Below are 14,951 nucleotides of genomic sequence, written 5' to 3' on the forward strand. Positions count from 1 at the left end.
AACTTCGATTTACAATTTACGCACCCTCACCTTCACATTACTATAAGTCGCCCACCCATATATACAGTGTTACTTATAACTTACATTGTAACTTAACACATCACTTTGAAATTACTATAAGTCATGCAGCCTTGTACACTGTTCTCGCCTCACTCGCCAAACTAGATTTTATTAGAAAGCCCATAAGAGGGCAGGGTAGGCAGACCCTGTCCCCCCAGGCAATGTGGGTGTGGGAAGATCTCGAAAAAATCACTTCCTTAATTTAAAAAGTAAAAAAAAAATATTCAGGGTGCAGGTACTAGCCCCTGCTACAGCAGGATCCAGCCGGGCATCCACTGTGGTACCAAGGTGGCAGTACTTGTACCAATACTGCTGTACCAAAAATGTTTAAAAAATAGTGATCACCAGACCATGCAGTCAATTGCCACTGTGTAGGGCATAGACTATGCGCAGTGGGTGTTAGCCACTTGAGTTGGGTTGGGCACATAACCAATGCACTGCTGTACCCTGCCAAAAGCTTGGCCCTAGGCTGTACGCAGCAGGGCGTTGGGCATCTATGGCTAGGTGGGGTGACCGCAGTTAAAATAGGTGCTGGGCCCGGCAGCCAATCCTCCTGCTGTGCCCAGCCAAAGGTTGGGTGCAGCAAAGGTTTTTGCTGCAGGGCCTGGACATAGGTTAGGCCCTGCCACCAAACCCCAGCTGTGCACTGCTAAATGTCTCATGTATTGGGGAAGTTGGCTGATTCTCTAATATTGCATGAAAAAACACAGGTTAAAGTGATGTTATAGTAACGTGTGGTAATAAGATCTAAGTTTTTTAAATTTAAATACTGAAAATGTATTGAAAAAAATATGTGACCTGCATCTAGGGCTTACACTATTTCCATGCTATGGACCCCCATGTGTAGACTCAGTCACTCCTTGTTGTATATAATTTTGGTGTCATCAGTGATGTCATCAATTACAATATAAGCGATGCCATCAATGATGTTATTTAACAAGTCATCAGTGATGTAAAACGTGCGTGGAGGGGGAGTTATAGTTCGGTCTGTAAACAATAACTGGTGAATGTCAGTGTTTTTTTTTTTTTAAAACATCCGTCTATTTAGATACTTTTCTTTTTTGTTTTCCAGGAGTCAATGGGCAGATATCAGGCAAACAAGGAACTGCACAAACTAAAGACTTAAGAAGGTGAACTATGTCATCTACGGCTATCTTAACTCTGCTTCATGATGCATTGCTTGTAAGAAATTCAATTATACATTCTCCCTCTGTTATGCAATGGGCTAGGCCAATTACTAAAGAATATGGGATTCAATGAAGAAAAATAATTATTGAAGTTATATTAGTTGTATATTGCAGTTATTATGCCACTTATTTTTTTTATTCATTTTGACACTGTTCTATGAAATAGTTGTGAACATTTAGAAGTGTTTATTTTAAGGAGCTCTTTTCTCATATTTCATGAGCAAGTAATGACCAAACTTGACATAGTGATTCTGCAAATGTCTTCTCAAGGATGGTAGTGAAGGTGGTAAATTGTACACAGTGTTAATGTGGAGGGTCAAGATGATATTTTGCATCCTCAAAAGGTTAAACTGACTGGAGTTTAATTAGAGATTAACAGACTGAGCACCCAGCGCCCAGGACAAAGTAAACCATTATATCATCAACACTGAAAGAAGAAACTTCCATGAAAATATCACAATATACTGCTATCCTTTCCCTGCAGTCATCAAAAATGTTTTTCTGTGTCCATAAGAACTGACATAAGGCTAAGGGTATGTCTAAATGTCATTCATCTAAGAGGGAGATTGGCTTTTGTAATGATCCTCTAACATTATAAGCAGGACGGGCAAGATGGCAATGGCTCTACAGTTGACAATGCCACTAGATTATTTTTTTATATTTAATTTGAAGGCATGATTATAGTATGTTCTAACAGACATGATAGAATCCACCTGCAATCAAGGAATCTATTATTTTGGGAATAAGAGGTCTTAAAGACTTTCACGCGCCCAGATAGGTGTCTCCTGCTTTGGGCTATAACTCAGATAGACTGCCTATAACAAGTGCTATATCCCTAAGCAGGGGGCTACAATGTCATGATAAAACATCTAATGTGCTGCAAAACTGTTTTTTGATGCGTTCTCTGAAATTGGGAGCCTTCAGATAAGATTTCTGAATATTTAGTCTAGATTTATTTGTATTCTACTTTCCTGCACAACTGCCTAAGCATTTAAGAATGGCTGTGCCATTCACTTTGTTGTTTTAACTGTGCTGGGTGTTATCTATTTTGATGTAATAGCACAAATTATTGATATGTCATGGTGTGTCTGGTTGTTTAAAAACTCAATAAAATAGTTTGGCAAACATAATATACGTTTTCTCAAAGACGATGAGAAGAAATATGCTATTATGAGAGAGGGAAGAACATCATGAAAACTATAAGCTGTTACCAAACTCCAAATCCTTTTTTTTATTAAACAGTAACACATGGTATCATCTGTTTTTAGATATCTGAAGATTACAAACAGTGATTATGAAAGTCAACTGTTGATAAATCGCAGTTAAGTTCCTACTATAAAAATAGAAATATTAACTGTGTGAATTGGCTATATTTGATATGCTATTTCATGCCTATTTTCTCAAGTAATAAGATTCAAATTTTGGTTGGAAATCTCTGCTCATCAAAGTCAGCTATGATCTAAACATTTTAAGGGAAAAAAAGTAGTTTGAGGAAACAGAATGCTACTTTGATGAGGCCTACATCACATCCTGGAGGCCAGTCTGAGGGTATAATGAAAGAGGAAAGAAAGTGTTGTAAAGGCATTTCACAGTGCAGTGTTAAATATGTTTAAAATATTTTTTTCATACCAGATTTTTTTCAGGAGACTTTATACCTGGGAGAAAATAGTTCATGAAGGAAACAACGGGGAATCAATATTATGACAACTTTTTATGTTACACATTTTTAAGTATTCGTAATAACCAGAAATAGTAAGTAAAATATGAATAATCACAAACACAAATAGAAAATAGACCAATAACAATGACCACATTGATACAGTTGTTAAATATACTTGCAGTAATTATTTATAAAAAATAATAATAATGTCATCAGTCTCTGTTGCCCACACTAGATTCACATTTAAAATAAATTCTACATAAATCAATAAAATAATTCAACTTTTTAAAAGACAGTAACCACAAGGTCTAATAACACTTTCAATGTTTGATACCATACACCAAAGTAAAACAAGAGAAAATAAAGTTACTCTTACCAGTTCCAAAACTGATTTCTTGCAAAAAATGTCTTTGGTTCATATGTATACAGCTTCAGAAGTATTTCAAGAATATATAAAGAAAGGAATGCCCATTCAGCATAAGAAATTAAAGGATTTCTTTCATCCAGAGCGATGAAAATCGCATTTACAAGAATGATCACATCATAGGCATACACAAACGACCTGAAAGAAGAAAAATACAAGTGATTGGCTTGTGGCATACTGGATTTAAGAGTTGATTTAAGCACCACAAATATGCAAATAATTAACACAGAAAAACCAATTACATTGCAACTGTAAAGTGTTTATACAATCACCATGCATCAAATGGTTCTTTGTCATAAACATGTCTTCTAAATGACTCATAGTCTAATGAACTCTGACTGATTGCCTGGATCAAGGCTTTAACAAATCATATTTTCCAAACTGGCTGATTATCCTTATTGTGAAATAACCCATCAAAGATAATCAGCTTATGTTCCATCTTAAAATCGCACAAGCCAACAATACTGAATCTGGCAAAAGCTTCTTTCAATATTATTACTCCAAGGAACATGCGAGCAACGTATGAAGCAAAGACTCTCATTTGGCAATAGATTACAAACAGCTACTAATTGCATCCCAATTGCTAATTTCATCATCAGTAAATTCTAAGAACGTATTAATTTGATGACATTTATATAAAATATGAAAGACTTTCCTTCCAAAGAAGTCCTAAAAATTATCCTGAACTACTCATTCCAGAATCAAATCATTATAAACAGGCAACCATCTAGCAAAAATGTAACCAACACAACCTCCAATAAGCAAACCAAATTCTTGCCTGAGTTATTCCAAGCTAGCCACCTTATTGTCATTCCATGATTTTCATATTAATTATATACCCCTTGACTATCATAAATTCCTACTGTCAGTATTCAACTCCTGACTGGCCCAATAATTCAACACTTCCAAACACAGATGACAGTGCGGCTCGATGCCCCTGGGTAGGAGCGCCAATGCTGACAGTGTGGGCAATATTCTATTCTATTCATGCAGATTTGTAAAGCACATGGCTACCCAGAAGGGCCTCCATGTGCTATGACAGTGTTCAGGTTGCATAGCCTAGGGCAAGCATATTAGCTAAAAAGGACAGTTTGAAAGATTTTCTGAATTTTAATTCAGACACCAGTCTTCTTTATTCCAGTGGAAAAGTGTTCCAGAGCTTGGGAGAGAGGAAAGTGAATGAGCGCCCTCCTCCCCTGTTTTTCTTAGTTCAAGGGATTATGAACAGTTGCTGGTTTGTGGAGCGCAATGTTCTCATATGATTGTAAAGGTGCAAACAATCTTTGTATAAGCCAGAGCCACTTTTGTGCAAAGTACCTTAAACTGAATTATTTTGAGCACTGGGAGCCAGTGTAAGGTTGCCAGGGCCACGGGTAGCTGATTGATGCTTAGTTTTTTTTTTTTAAATAAAATTTAGGCTGCAGCATTTTGCATTACCTGGAATCTTTTCACAATGGACTTGGGACTTCCCAAATATACGGAGTTCCTTGACAATACAAAGCCTTGCACCACCACTCTAAGTGAGGGTTCTGGCAGCCATCTCAAAGGTGTTCTCAGTGTCCTGAGTATGCCAAAACAGATTAAAGTCAATTTCTTGGCTTGGACGTCCATCAAAAGCTTGTTATCGATCTAGAAGCCTAAACGCTTGACCTCCAATCTAGAGTTGGGTTCAGTGCCTAGAAGTCTAGCCAGTTCAGCTCCATCCACCTGGCGGGATTGTTTCCTCCCAATAGAACTTCAGTCTTTTTCCCATTTAATTTCAGACTGCTTGTAGCCATCCACTTGAACAAAGAGGGCTTAAAGAGCAGCCTTGAGGCAGGCAGCATTTTAGAAAGTGAATTTTGGACTGGGTGGCTTCTTCACATACTTGGAAAGTCCTATTTTGGAGGAAAGAGGTCAGTCATTTTAATGCTGTCCTGGAAATGCCTGCTTCTTCCAGCCTTCTAACCAGTACTGGGTGGGAGACGGTATCAAAGGCCACACTCAAATCTATTCAAATTAGGGCTGCTGACCCTCCATGGCAGAGGCTGGTGGGCGGTATAATAATAAACTGGAATATGTGAAAATTGTGAAGAGAGTTCCATAGAAAACAATAGGCACTTGCACCCCCTGGTTTGAAATGCGGTCAAATTCCCCTTTCCATTCGTTGTAAATGATGGCTACTCCCACTCCGCTTCTACTTTCTTCACGGTTACACCTGGCAATTGCCCTGGGGAAGGGTCATTTCAATTTCAGGCATAGAGTCCTCATTGAGCTGGGTTTCGATCCGGAACATGGCTACCGGTTCCTTGTCCTCTAGAAAAGTCAAGAGATCAAGGTTGAGCTTTGCTAGTGACCTGGAGTAGAGCAGATACACCTGACATTGTTGGTCATGTACCCCTCCTTCTTCTGGTCTATGGTGGATATTAACTGTTTTTGAGCTATCCACATTAAATTTACACTCCCTACATATCAGGTTGGTGTTGCAAGGTTTAGTTGTGTGCATACAGGCCCTGCCTGCAGTGAGATTTAACGGCAATAGCTCGTCAGCTGAATACCTTACTCTTTCTCTGCTAACACGGGCAGGTGTTCTGGCCACTAGTCCCAGCTGGGAGCAGACAGGCTTGCATTAGGCATGCTATTGCGTAAAATAGAGAATGCTGCTTAGGAGATCCACCCAGATCTGCTCCTCAGGTGCACCTACCATGAACGGATCGATCTGGTGACCCGCGGCCCCTTTCTTTTTTATGCCAAGTGTGTGCCTGATGTGCAGGACCCAACATACCCAAGGACCGCAGAGTTGGACCTCCTACAGGCCATCTCTTGTACTGAGAAATCCTGCTTAAATCTGACTTTAGGCCTCTGCCTAGTTGACCGTATATTGCAAACTCGGCTTGGGAGCAGATTGGAGTTGGAGCTTTGGGCTGTGGTTTAACTAGAACAGTCACTGCTGTTTCATGCTCATGAGCAGAGCCACTGTTGGCCCACTGTAGCCACTAAATCCAGGAGGGCAGCCCCCTGCCTTAGACAGAGGCACCCAATGAGATTTCTTTCAAAGGAAGTTCCTATTGTTGTGTGGCTGGTTTTGGCTAAACCGTTAGTCTGGCCTCACCACCTTTATTATGTTGGGAATGTGACGATCATAATTAAGTCATCCTTCTTTGAAGTATTGAACCCTCTCCTCACTTGCCTGATATGTAGTGAGAACAAGAGGAAAGTGGTCACCTTTTTCCTGCAGAGCTCCAATTCGTGTACATAATGGCTATCTGACAGAGAAAATGTTTTTCATGAACAGTGTGTGACCCATGGTTTTATTGGTGGTGCTGCTTGACAATACATGCCTCAGGTGAAGGTTTCTAAAAAGAACGAATGAGAGTCAATCAATCTGCTCGCGATTGCTGTTAGGGGATCTAACCTCAGTCTACTAAAATAGTATGACGCATAGACATATCTGTATGGACCTGTGTGGGGATTATCGATGTTGCTAAATTGTATAGTTGAGGTGTCCTGCATACGTTTTCTGACAGGACTTTGGCATCCCTGTTTGGTGTACAGACTTCCAACCAATATGGTTGTGGACTGAAATGGGATTTGTGGCACAGTGGAGACCATCACTCAAGGGTTAACACATACACCTAGTAACAGCCTGTGGTACTGCACCCTTTCCTTTCTTATTGGATTTTGTTTCAAAACGTATGCTACTGCTGGGATATTATTTCACACAAAAAAAACATTATCATTTGCAACACCAATAGCTCTAAATGTTACTAATGCGAGACCTAGTGCATTGCAAATGCTTGTTAATATTACGATTCAGCATGGCAGATAGCATGTTATACGGAGATATCTAAAATATTTTAAATCAAGTTGTACAAAGCACAAAGAAGAAAACAAGTTGCTTGGCAGTACTTTGCTGAAAATTAAGAAGTAAATAAATCTAAATATTTTTTTTTAACATACAGAATGTTTGGTAGCGGGATGGGGAGCCAGGTGAACAGTATCAGAAAGTGGTGTGGGGAGATGATAATATAGCACACCTAGGGGAAGAGTGGTAAGAGAGCTAGGAAACACAGGCACTTCAATGGAGTGCTAAATGTAAAATAAAAATGTCCCCTCAAGTGTGAAGTGGAAGGATTCAACTCATGAAATCAGAACACAGTGATACCTAAATGCTCCTAGGTGGGACAAACACAAAAATAGGGAGAAAGGTCATCAAATCGGGAGCAGACTACTTAAATTGGCATCAAATCCATCTAAATATAAACAAAGAGCTGCTCCAAAGCCCATTCTAAATATTTGTTACGTATTGCAAACAACTGGTCTCCCTATAAACAGTGAAAGCGGCCTGTAGCCTAGACCAAAAAAATGGGAAAAGAAAATACTGCTGGGAACCTGCATGAAAATGTACTGAGAAAATAGATAACTAACAGCCTGATTCATCATAGACCCGTTTTGCGAGTCTATAATAGCGATTCATAAGGAATCGCTATTACAGACTCGCAAAATGGGATTCATGTAGGAATCGCAAAAAGATTTGCGATTCCTACACAATCCTTATTTGCGATTAGCAAATTGCTAATCGCAAATAAGGAATAACTCCCCATTAATTCCTATGGGCCAAAAATGCCCATAGGAATGAATGGGGAGTATTCCTTATTTGCGATTAGCAATTAGCTAATCGCAAATAAGATAGCGATTTTAAGGGTGCCAGGGGTGTCCAAAGGACACCCTGTAGCACCCCTTAAATGCACATTGAAACAGGTGTTGCGCACACACATGTCCAAAAGACGTGTGTGTGCAACATGCAACTTAGAAAAATGCTTTTAAAAGCATTTTTCTAAGTTTTCGCTATTTACCACGAGGTTTGACCTCGGTGTAAATAGCGGGCCGAAATTGCGAATTCGCAATTTTTAAATGGATGATGAATTGCATTTAAGGAATCTCAAATAGAGATTCCTTAAATGTAATTCCTCGCAAAATTGCGACATCGCTATTACCGATTTTTGCATTTGGGATGATGAATCCCAAATGCAAAAATAGCGCTCGCAAATGGCCAGCCTCTCAGAATCTGGCCCTTTGCGAGCCGATTTCGGCTTGATGAATCAGGCTGAATATGACGGGACACAAGTATCAACATTTACAAGTAATGTATGAGGACATAAAAAATCCATACAATGAATGAGCACACACACACAAGAGAATTTACAGGCTAAAATAGATAAGAATGTTACTCATTCCAATGGATATTTGGTAAAGATTATAGTGCTGAGAGGCAAGTTAAAAATAACATAAGGAAAAACTACAGCCCTTTCAACGTCAGATCAGTGCATTAGAAACAGAGAGAGGGAGAGGAAAGAGAGGAAGAGGGCGTGACAGAGAGAGAACAAGACAGATCAAAAGTTGGAAAGAATTTGTCAAAGAAAGACCGCTTTGAAAAGAGCTCTACAGGACAACTTAAAATCAAACCGGGGGCTAAATTACAAAACAGAGGAGCCCTCGGCTGCAGAAAGTGATTTTAAAAAGATAAATCAAATACAGTGATTGAAATATGAATTATCAATAACGGGAGCCTTACCACAGCATGAGTAAGACTAAAAATGAACTCTTACCGAAAATGCTACTTAAAACCGCCCTATGCACCATACTATGTATATGGGTCTAATCAGGATGACCCCACTATTTTCGAGAAACTCTAGCTCGAACTTGCAGATTGGCAGGGGCCGCTTATCATGTGTGGGGATCTTAACATCTCGCTCGATCTAACAAGTAATAAACACCCACACTTAAACTATACTGGACGTAAGCCACGAGTTTTTAGGGCGATTAGCAGGCTTATGGGCAGCCTGGGCCTGGTTGATATGTGGAACACCAAGAATCACCCAGATCCTGGATATACATATTTTTCCTCCCCTCATCGCAAGCACTTTTGGATAGATTACATGTTTTTATCATCTGATCTAGCCTTGCAAGCCACGATTCTCAAACTTCCAAAAGTCATATCCGACCATAATGCATTAATTCTCACAATCAGTATTTCAACTACAACTAGAACGCACCAGGCCTGGACGTTTGACCGCAAACTCCTCGTCAATAAAGCCTACATTAATCACATTGTTAGATGGACCCAATAATTTTTTTATATTAACCAGTATAGTGCCTCAAGGAATGTGGTGTGGGATTGTTTCAAAGCCGCACTAAGAGGTGAGACAATGAGCTTTCAAGCTAGAGCACGGAAACAAAGGAATAATGAATATAGCCAGAAAGTTCAGGAGCTGGCAAGGGCAGAGGAAGATCACATTATACAAATATCACAAGGAACTGACGGGAAAAATGCTATGTATAAACTTCTAGTGTTAAAATCTGAACTTAACTCAGGGCTTGGCCAAAAAGCTGCTGAAACATTTAAAGTACACCAGAAGGAGTTATACGAAAACGGTGAAAGGGCCGGCAAACACTAAGCACTGTATACCCGCCATAAAAACGTATCCAATACTATAGCCGCTATACGAGTAAGAGGGCAGATATTTACGCAGACCTCCAATATAATTCATGCATATCAGCAATATTATCACAATCTATATCAGGACGATATAACAGTAAACAGGGACAAACAAAATAGTTATTTGAGCAACCTTCTTAATAACCCTGAGGCATTTAGTATTTTAGATAGGATTACCTGCGAAGATCTTGAAAAGGAAATTACCCTAGCGGAAGTACAGCTTGCTCTGTCCTCACTTTCCTCCGGAAAAGCGGCAGGCCCGGCCAAAGTCCCCTAGAACTGTATAAGATTTTGAGCCAGCATATCGGACCTCTTATCCTTGATTTGTTTCTCGGGATCCAATGGTGCGGTAACCCTCCAGCTTCATGGAAGGAGCCAAATATTATTGTTTTTCCTAAAAAAGGGAAACCCCCAGACAAACTCACATCCTATCGTCCAATCTCGTTAATTAATTCGGACTCCAAATTATATGCCAAAGTTATGGCCATTCAGCTCGGTAGGGTCATCGAACGTCTGGTCTCCCCGTTGCAGCATGGATTTATTCCAGGAAAAGGAACCACTGACCATACCCGTAGGACTATTGCCCTTTTTGATATCATGGCTGCAACGGGGGCCAGATGTCGATGATCCTACTTGATGCAGAAAAGGCCTTCGATCGTGTTTCTTGGAACTTCCTCTGGGCAGTCCTTGAACAAAATAATTTCGGCCCTAAATTTACTAAATCCATCAAAGCTATGTATAGCAGCCCAACGGCAAAACTACAGATTATGGGCTCTGAATCAGGTACTATCAAGTGGTACAAGGCAAGGATGCCCGTGCTCGCCAATTCTATTTGCTCTATACATAAATCCCCTTATCCTAAAATTCCTGGAAGATCAAATAATTACACCTGTAATAACTGGTCAATTTGAAACCAAGGTTTTGGCTTATGCCGACGACATTGCTATGTTTACACCTGATCCCAGAGAATCAATGACAGAAATAGAAAATCTAACAAATACGTATGGATACTACTCGGGATATTCCTTAAATAAAGGGAAGACAATTTTGCTCTGTACAGATAATACGATCTGTACAGACTATAGGAGAGCTAATAAAGCTACATACCTGGGCATTAGCATTTTTCCAGATGTCAAACTTATTCCTAAAATTAACTACAAGCCATTATTGAATCATATCAGGAAAGATCTTGACCATGTAAACAACTTACAACTTTCAATCATCGGTAGGGGTAACTTTCTAAAAATGAATGCCCTCCCAAGAGCTTTGTACCTCTTTCGAGCTATCCCATTGATCCTTGAAGAGAATATTTTAAAAACTCTTGAATCTCTCATGTCAAAGTTCATGTGGCAGCAGGGTAAGATTAGGAGGTCCCTCAAACTTCTCTCACTCCCCCAAAATAGGGAAGGACTAGCGATCCCAATTATGTTATTCTATTTTTGGGCCTCATTTCTCCAACAAATGAGAGAAATATGAGTCCACTTCTATACTCTATATCCCCTTCAGATGACACCGAAGCTATACTGACTCCGTCAATCTATGAGTTAGCACTAGGGCAGATAGCTAAGGGCCTTTTTTTGAGGCAAGTGGAAACAAGCTACTACAAAAAGACTAAATTTAAAACTATCTCCAATGCTTGGCTAATATGGACTAAAATGACAAAATATACGCAGATACCCACAATAAATAGAAATACCCCTCTCTGGCACTCTAATCTATTTTTGGGTCTTGGGTTTGATGTAATTTCAAAAAAATGGGAATCATTAGGAATTAATACTATTGGGGACTTTTTGTTGCAAAATTCCGAAACTACATTTAGAGATCTACAGACAAAATATCAATTGTCTAACGCCGACTACATTAAATTTGTCCAAGTATATACCATACTTAAAGCAAAATCACCCCGCCTCTGCAAGGGAACAATTGATATCGTCGAGGCTATTGCTAGAAAAACAACTAGAATCGGTTCAATCTACTGCTGTTTATGGCAAAACTCCAAGACGATCTAGAAAAAACAGAAGTAACCTGGGCAGACAAACTCGCGAATCCAGATATTGATATCGATAGAACCCTAGAATTAACGGACTGTCTTCTCTTGTCATCTAGCCTTAAAGCTCAGATGTACAAAACTATCTTCAGTCTCTATTACACTCCAGCAAAGCTATTTGCCTGGGGTAAGAGAGAGAACGATCACTGTCCTAGATGCCTCCTTGGCCCAGCAACACTAATCCACATGTTTAGCGAATGCAGAGAATTAACTATTGTTAAAAGAATGATATCCGATTTCTGGGAAGAGGTGTTTGGTTACAAAGTTCCTGAATCTCCCACATTATATGTGCTTGGATACGATAATTCACTTAATTTAAAATGAAACGAGGAAACACTTATTTATTGGAACCGCTGTCTTTAGAATTATATTGGTAGCAAGGTGGAAAGACAACGAGCCTCCAAATTTTCAAATGTGGCTCGCACGTCTACTTGCGATCTTTAATCTTGAGAATGCTATTTATGCCACTTGAGGACCCAAAGCCGCTAAGCGTGGAGAGGTGATATGGCGGCCTCTAATAAGGTGGAAAAATGGGGTTTAACCGCATATTTATTAGAATTGCTTACGGCTATGTTGTCCACTTACATGTATACTTTGTTTTTCTTGTTTTTTATTTTGTTTTCTTCTTCTCATTTGTTTACTTGACAATTTGAATCTGTACTCTGTATTATGACTGCTTTTCTTTTCTTTTTTTTACTGGCTCTGAAAATAAAAATCTAAAAATTAAAAAAGGAATGTACTTTCCTCCTTGGGCTTTTGTTTGGAGGTGGTTTGACAAGTTCTATGCAGTATCCGTACTGTATTATGTTTAAGATCCGTTTGTCCGAGGTGATCTCTATCCCTTTTTGGAGGAAGTTTTTTCCTACTGCTGTAAAATGTTGGAGTAAATATTTGTTTGTTAGCTGTCTTTGTCTCCTTGTGTGCACACTCCGTGATCTTTCTGGAGTGTATGTCGTGCCTGCAATGCAGTCATTTAGATGTTGTGGGTGCTCCCCTTCTTTGTGGAAGGCATCTCCCACTGGGGGTCCTCGAAAGGATTGTGTTCCCTGTTGGTATTGCCAATTTTGTTGCTGTCCTTGTTGTTGCCCTTGGTTTCCCCCTTGGTAACCTTGTTGGTAAGTTTGATGTGAGGTTGTGGGGTGGTGGTTTCCTCTCCCCGCTGGCCTCCTTGAGGGGGTGGTTCCTCTACGCATGTTACCTCTGAATTGTAGTGCTCCCATAAACCTTGCTGTTTCATTGTCTTTCTTTTATTAGTTCAGTGTGTCATCCACAACGCTTACAAAAAGCTGTTCCCCACTGAACGGTGCATTCAGAATGCTGTTCTGCACCTCTGGATTGAATCCTGAGATCCGCAGTCCTGCATGTCTTCTTTCTGTGATGCCAATCATCATTTGCCTGCTTGATGTTTCGGGGCATCTAGGGCAGATTTTAAGCATGTATTTGGTATATTCCTCCCCTCCTCTACTAAGTGGCTTGCTCACTTTTGGTATTGTTCTGGGAGGTGTTTCAGTAGAACCCCTACCTCATACCAGTGTTGGTATGCATGTCTGTTAAGCAAGGCATTGGAATTGGCGATGGCCATTGGTTTGCTGCACTTCTCTCGACCTTTCTCCCCATAAGGTCCATTCTTTTGCTTTCCTCGTCCGGTGGTGGACCAGTAATGGTAGGTACATTAGCCTTTTTCCTGGCTGTGGCTGTTATGATGGAGTCAACTGTTACTGATTCCTTGATGTAAATAGGGTCCTTGGAGGAGTGTTTATATTTTCTCTCCCCTAGGCGTGGCTGCCTTACATGTGGCAGGCTCTTTAAACTCCTCTTTTTCTTGGTCCAGCAGACTTGGCAGCACAGGAGGTAATTAGTTCCTTTATTGTGTAGGCATTAATGTTTTAAGTAAAAAACACTATTGTGGTCTTTCCTCTTCCAGTTGTACCCCATAGGTTTCTGAAGTCTTCTTGGTGATCTGCTTGTACATACCAATGTTGTCTGATGGTGAAGGCCTCGAAGGATAGGTGTCCACAACTTCCTCTGGTGAGTCTGTGTGGAGGTCTTGCCATTGAAGTTCTTGAACCTCAGAGGTTTTAGTTTCCAGATAGGTTTGTTCTTCGTCTTCCTCGAAAAAGAACTCTTCTTCCTGTTCCTCGAAAGGTTCTAGAGTCACCAGAGGCTCTAAATCTTTGACGATTTTTTCTTTTTCCGTCAAGCTTTACAGTGACATTTTGAATTTCTTGAAGCGGTTGTCAAACTCCTTTTTTCATTGCAAAATACTGGCCATTTCTGCCTCCAGTCTGTTCTTTTTCTTCTTGTTCTCCGAAGCGTGCGTTTCGGAGTTTAGACTTTCTGCTCTTCTCTTCGTAGTTGATGGCGTCTTCTGCACCGAAGTGGGTATCCAGCCTGGTTTCTTGGCTTTTGACCTCTCTTGTTTTGATGTCAATGCATCTTTTCCTTGATTTCTCGAGGGTCTTAGCCATTATGGGGTCCTTGTCTAAGGATCATATCAAGTGTTTCTTTTGGGACGCAACTGCAAACATCGAGTGCTTCGAAGCAGATGTTCCCTTCGAGGCCCTTGAGTACTTTTTTCCTGGACTCGTCTACTTTCTTAGAGGACAATGGTTCTCTTGCCTTTCTCAAAGTCTTCTTTTCGACCTTGACGACTTGGATGTCCATTTCTGTTTCGCCTTCTGGACCTTTTGCAACATTGTACTCTTCCTCACTTGAGAATCCCATGTCTCATAGCGATGGTACTGCATTCTGGCTTTGCATGGTGTAGTTGGCTCTTCTCTGCCTCTCTCTTACCTTCAACGTTTTCAGGGTGAAAGCCGAACACGCGTTGCAATCTTTACTTAGGCGATTCATCTGTAAGCAGAGGTTGGCAAAACTTGAATGGTGTGTCCTAAATAGCGAATTTTACGGATTTGTTATTTAGAAATTGCAAAATGCAATGCATGTAAGAATCGCAAAAAAATGTGCTTTCTCTCAAATTCGTTAATTACGACTCGCAAATTGTGAGTCGCAATTAAGGAATTGATTCCCATTCATACCTATGGTCCTTGAGGCCCATAGGAATTGCATGCACAATTTGCGAGTACTCCATAGAT

The 14,951-nt window shown here is 40.1% G+C and overlaps 1 protein-coding gene across 1 annotated transcript in view; it reads right to left on the reverse strand.

Annotated features, from left to right (window-relative positions):
* Positions 1 to 14,951, reverse strand: part of LOC147708131 (two pore calcium channel protein 1-like) — a 531,957-nt gene that overhangs the window by 170,075 nt on the left and 346,931 nt on the right. Inside the window, exon 11 of the mRNA XM_086926891.1 lies at positions 3,284 to 3,469. Within this exon, the coding sequence (XP_086783017.1) occupies positions 3,284 to 3,469 (186 nt within the window). The remainder of the gene's footprint in view (positions 1 to 3,283; positions 3,470 to 14,951) is intronic.

Source organism: Lissotriton vulgaris, chromosome 6 (assembly GCF_964263255.1).
Source record: "Lissotriton vulgaris chromosome 6, aLisVul1.2, whole genome shotgun sequence".
Lineage (NCBI taxonomy): Eukaryota > Metazoa > Chordata > Amphibia > Caudata > Salamandridae > Lissotriton > Lissotriton vulgaris.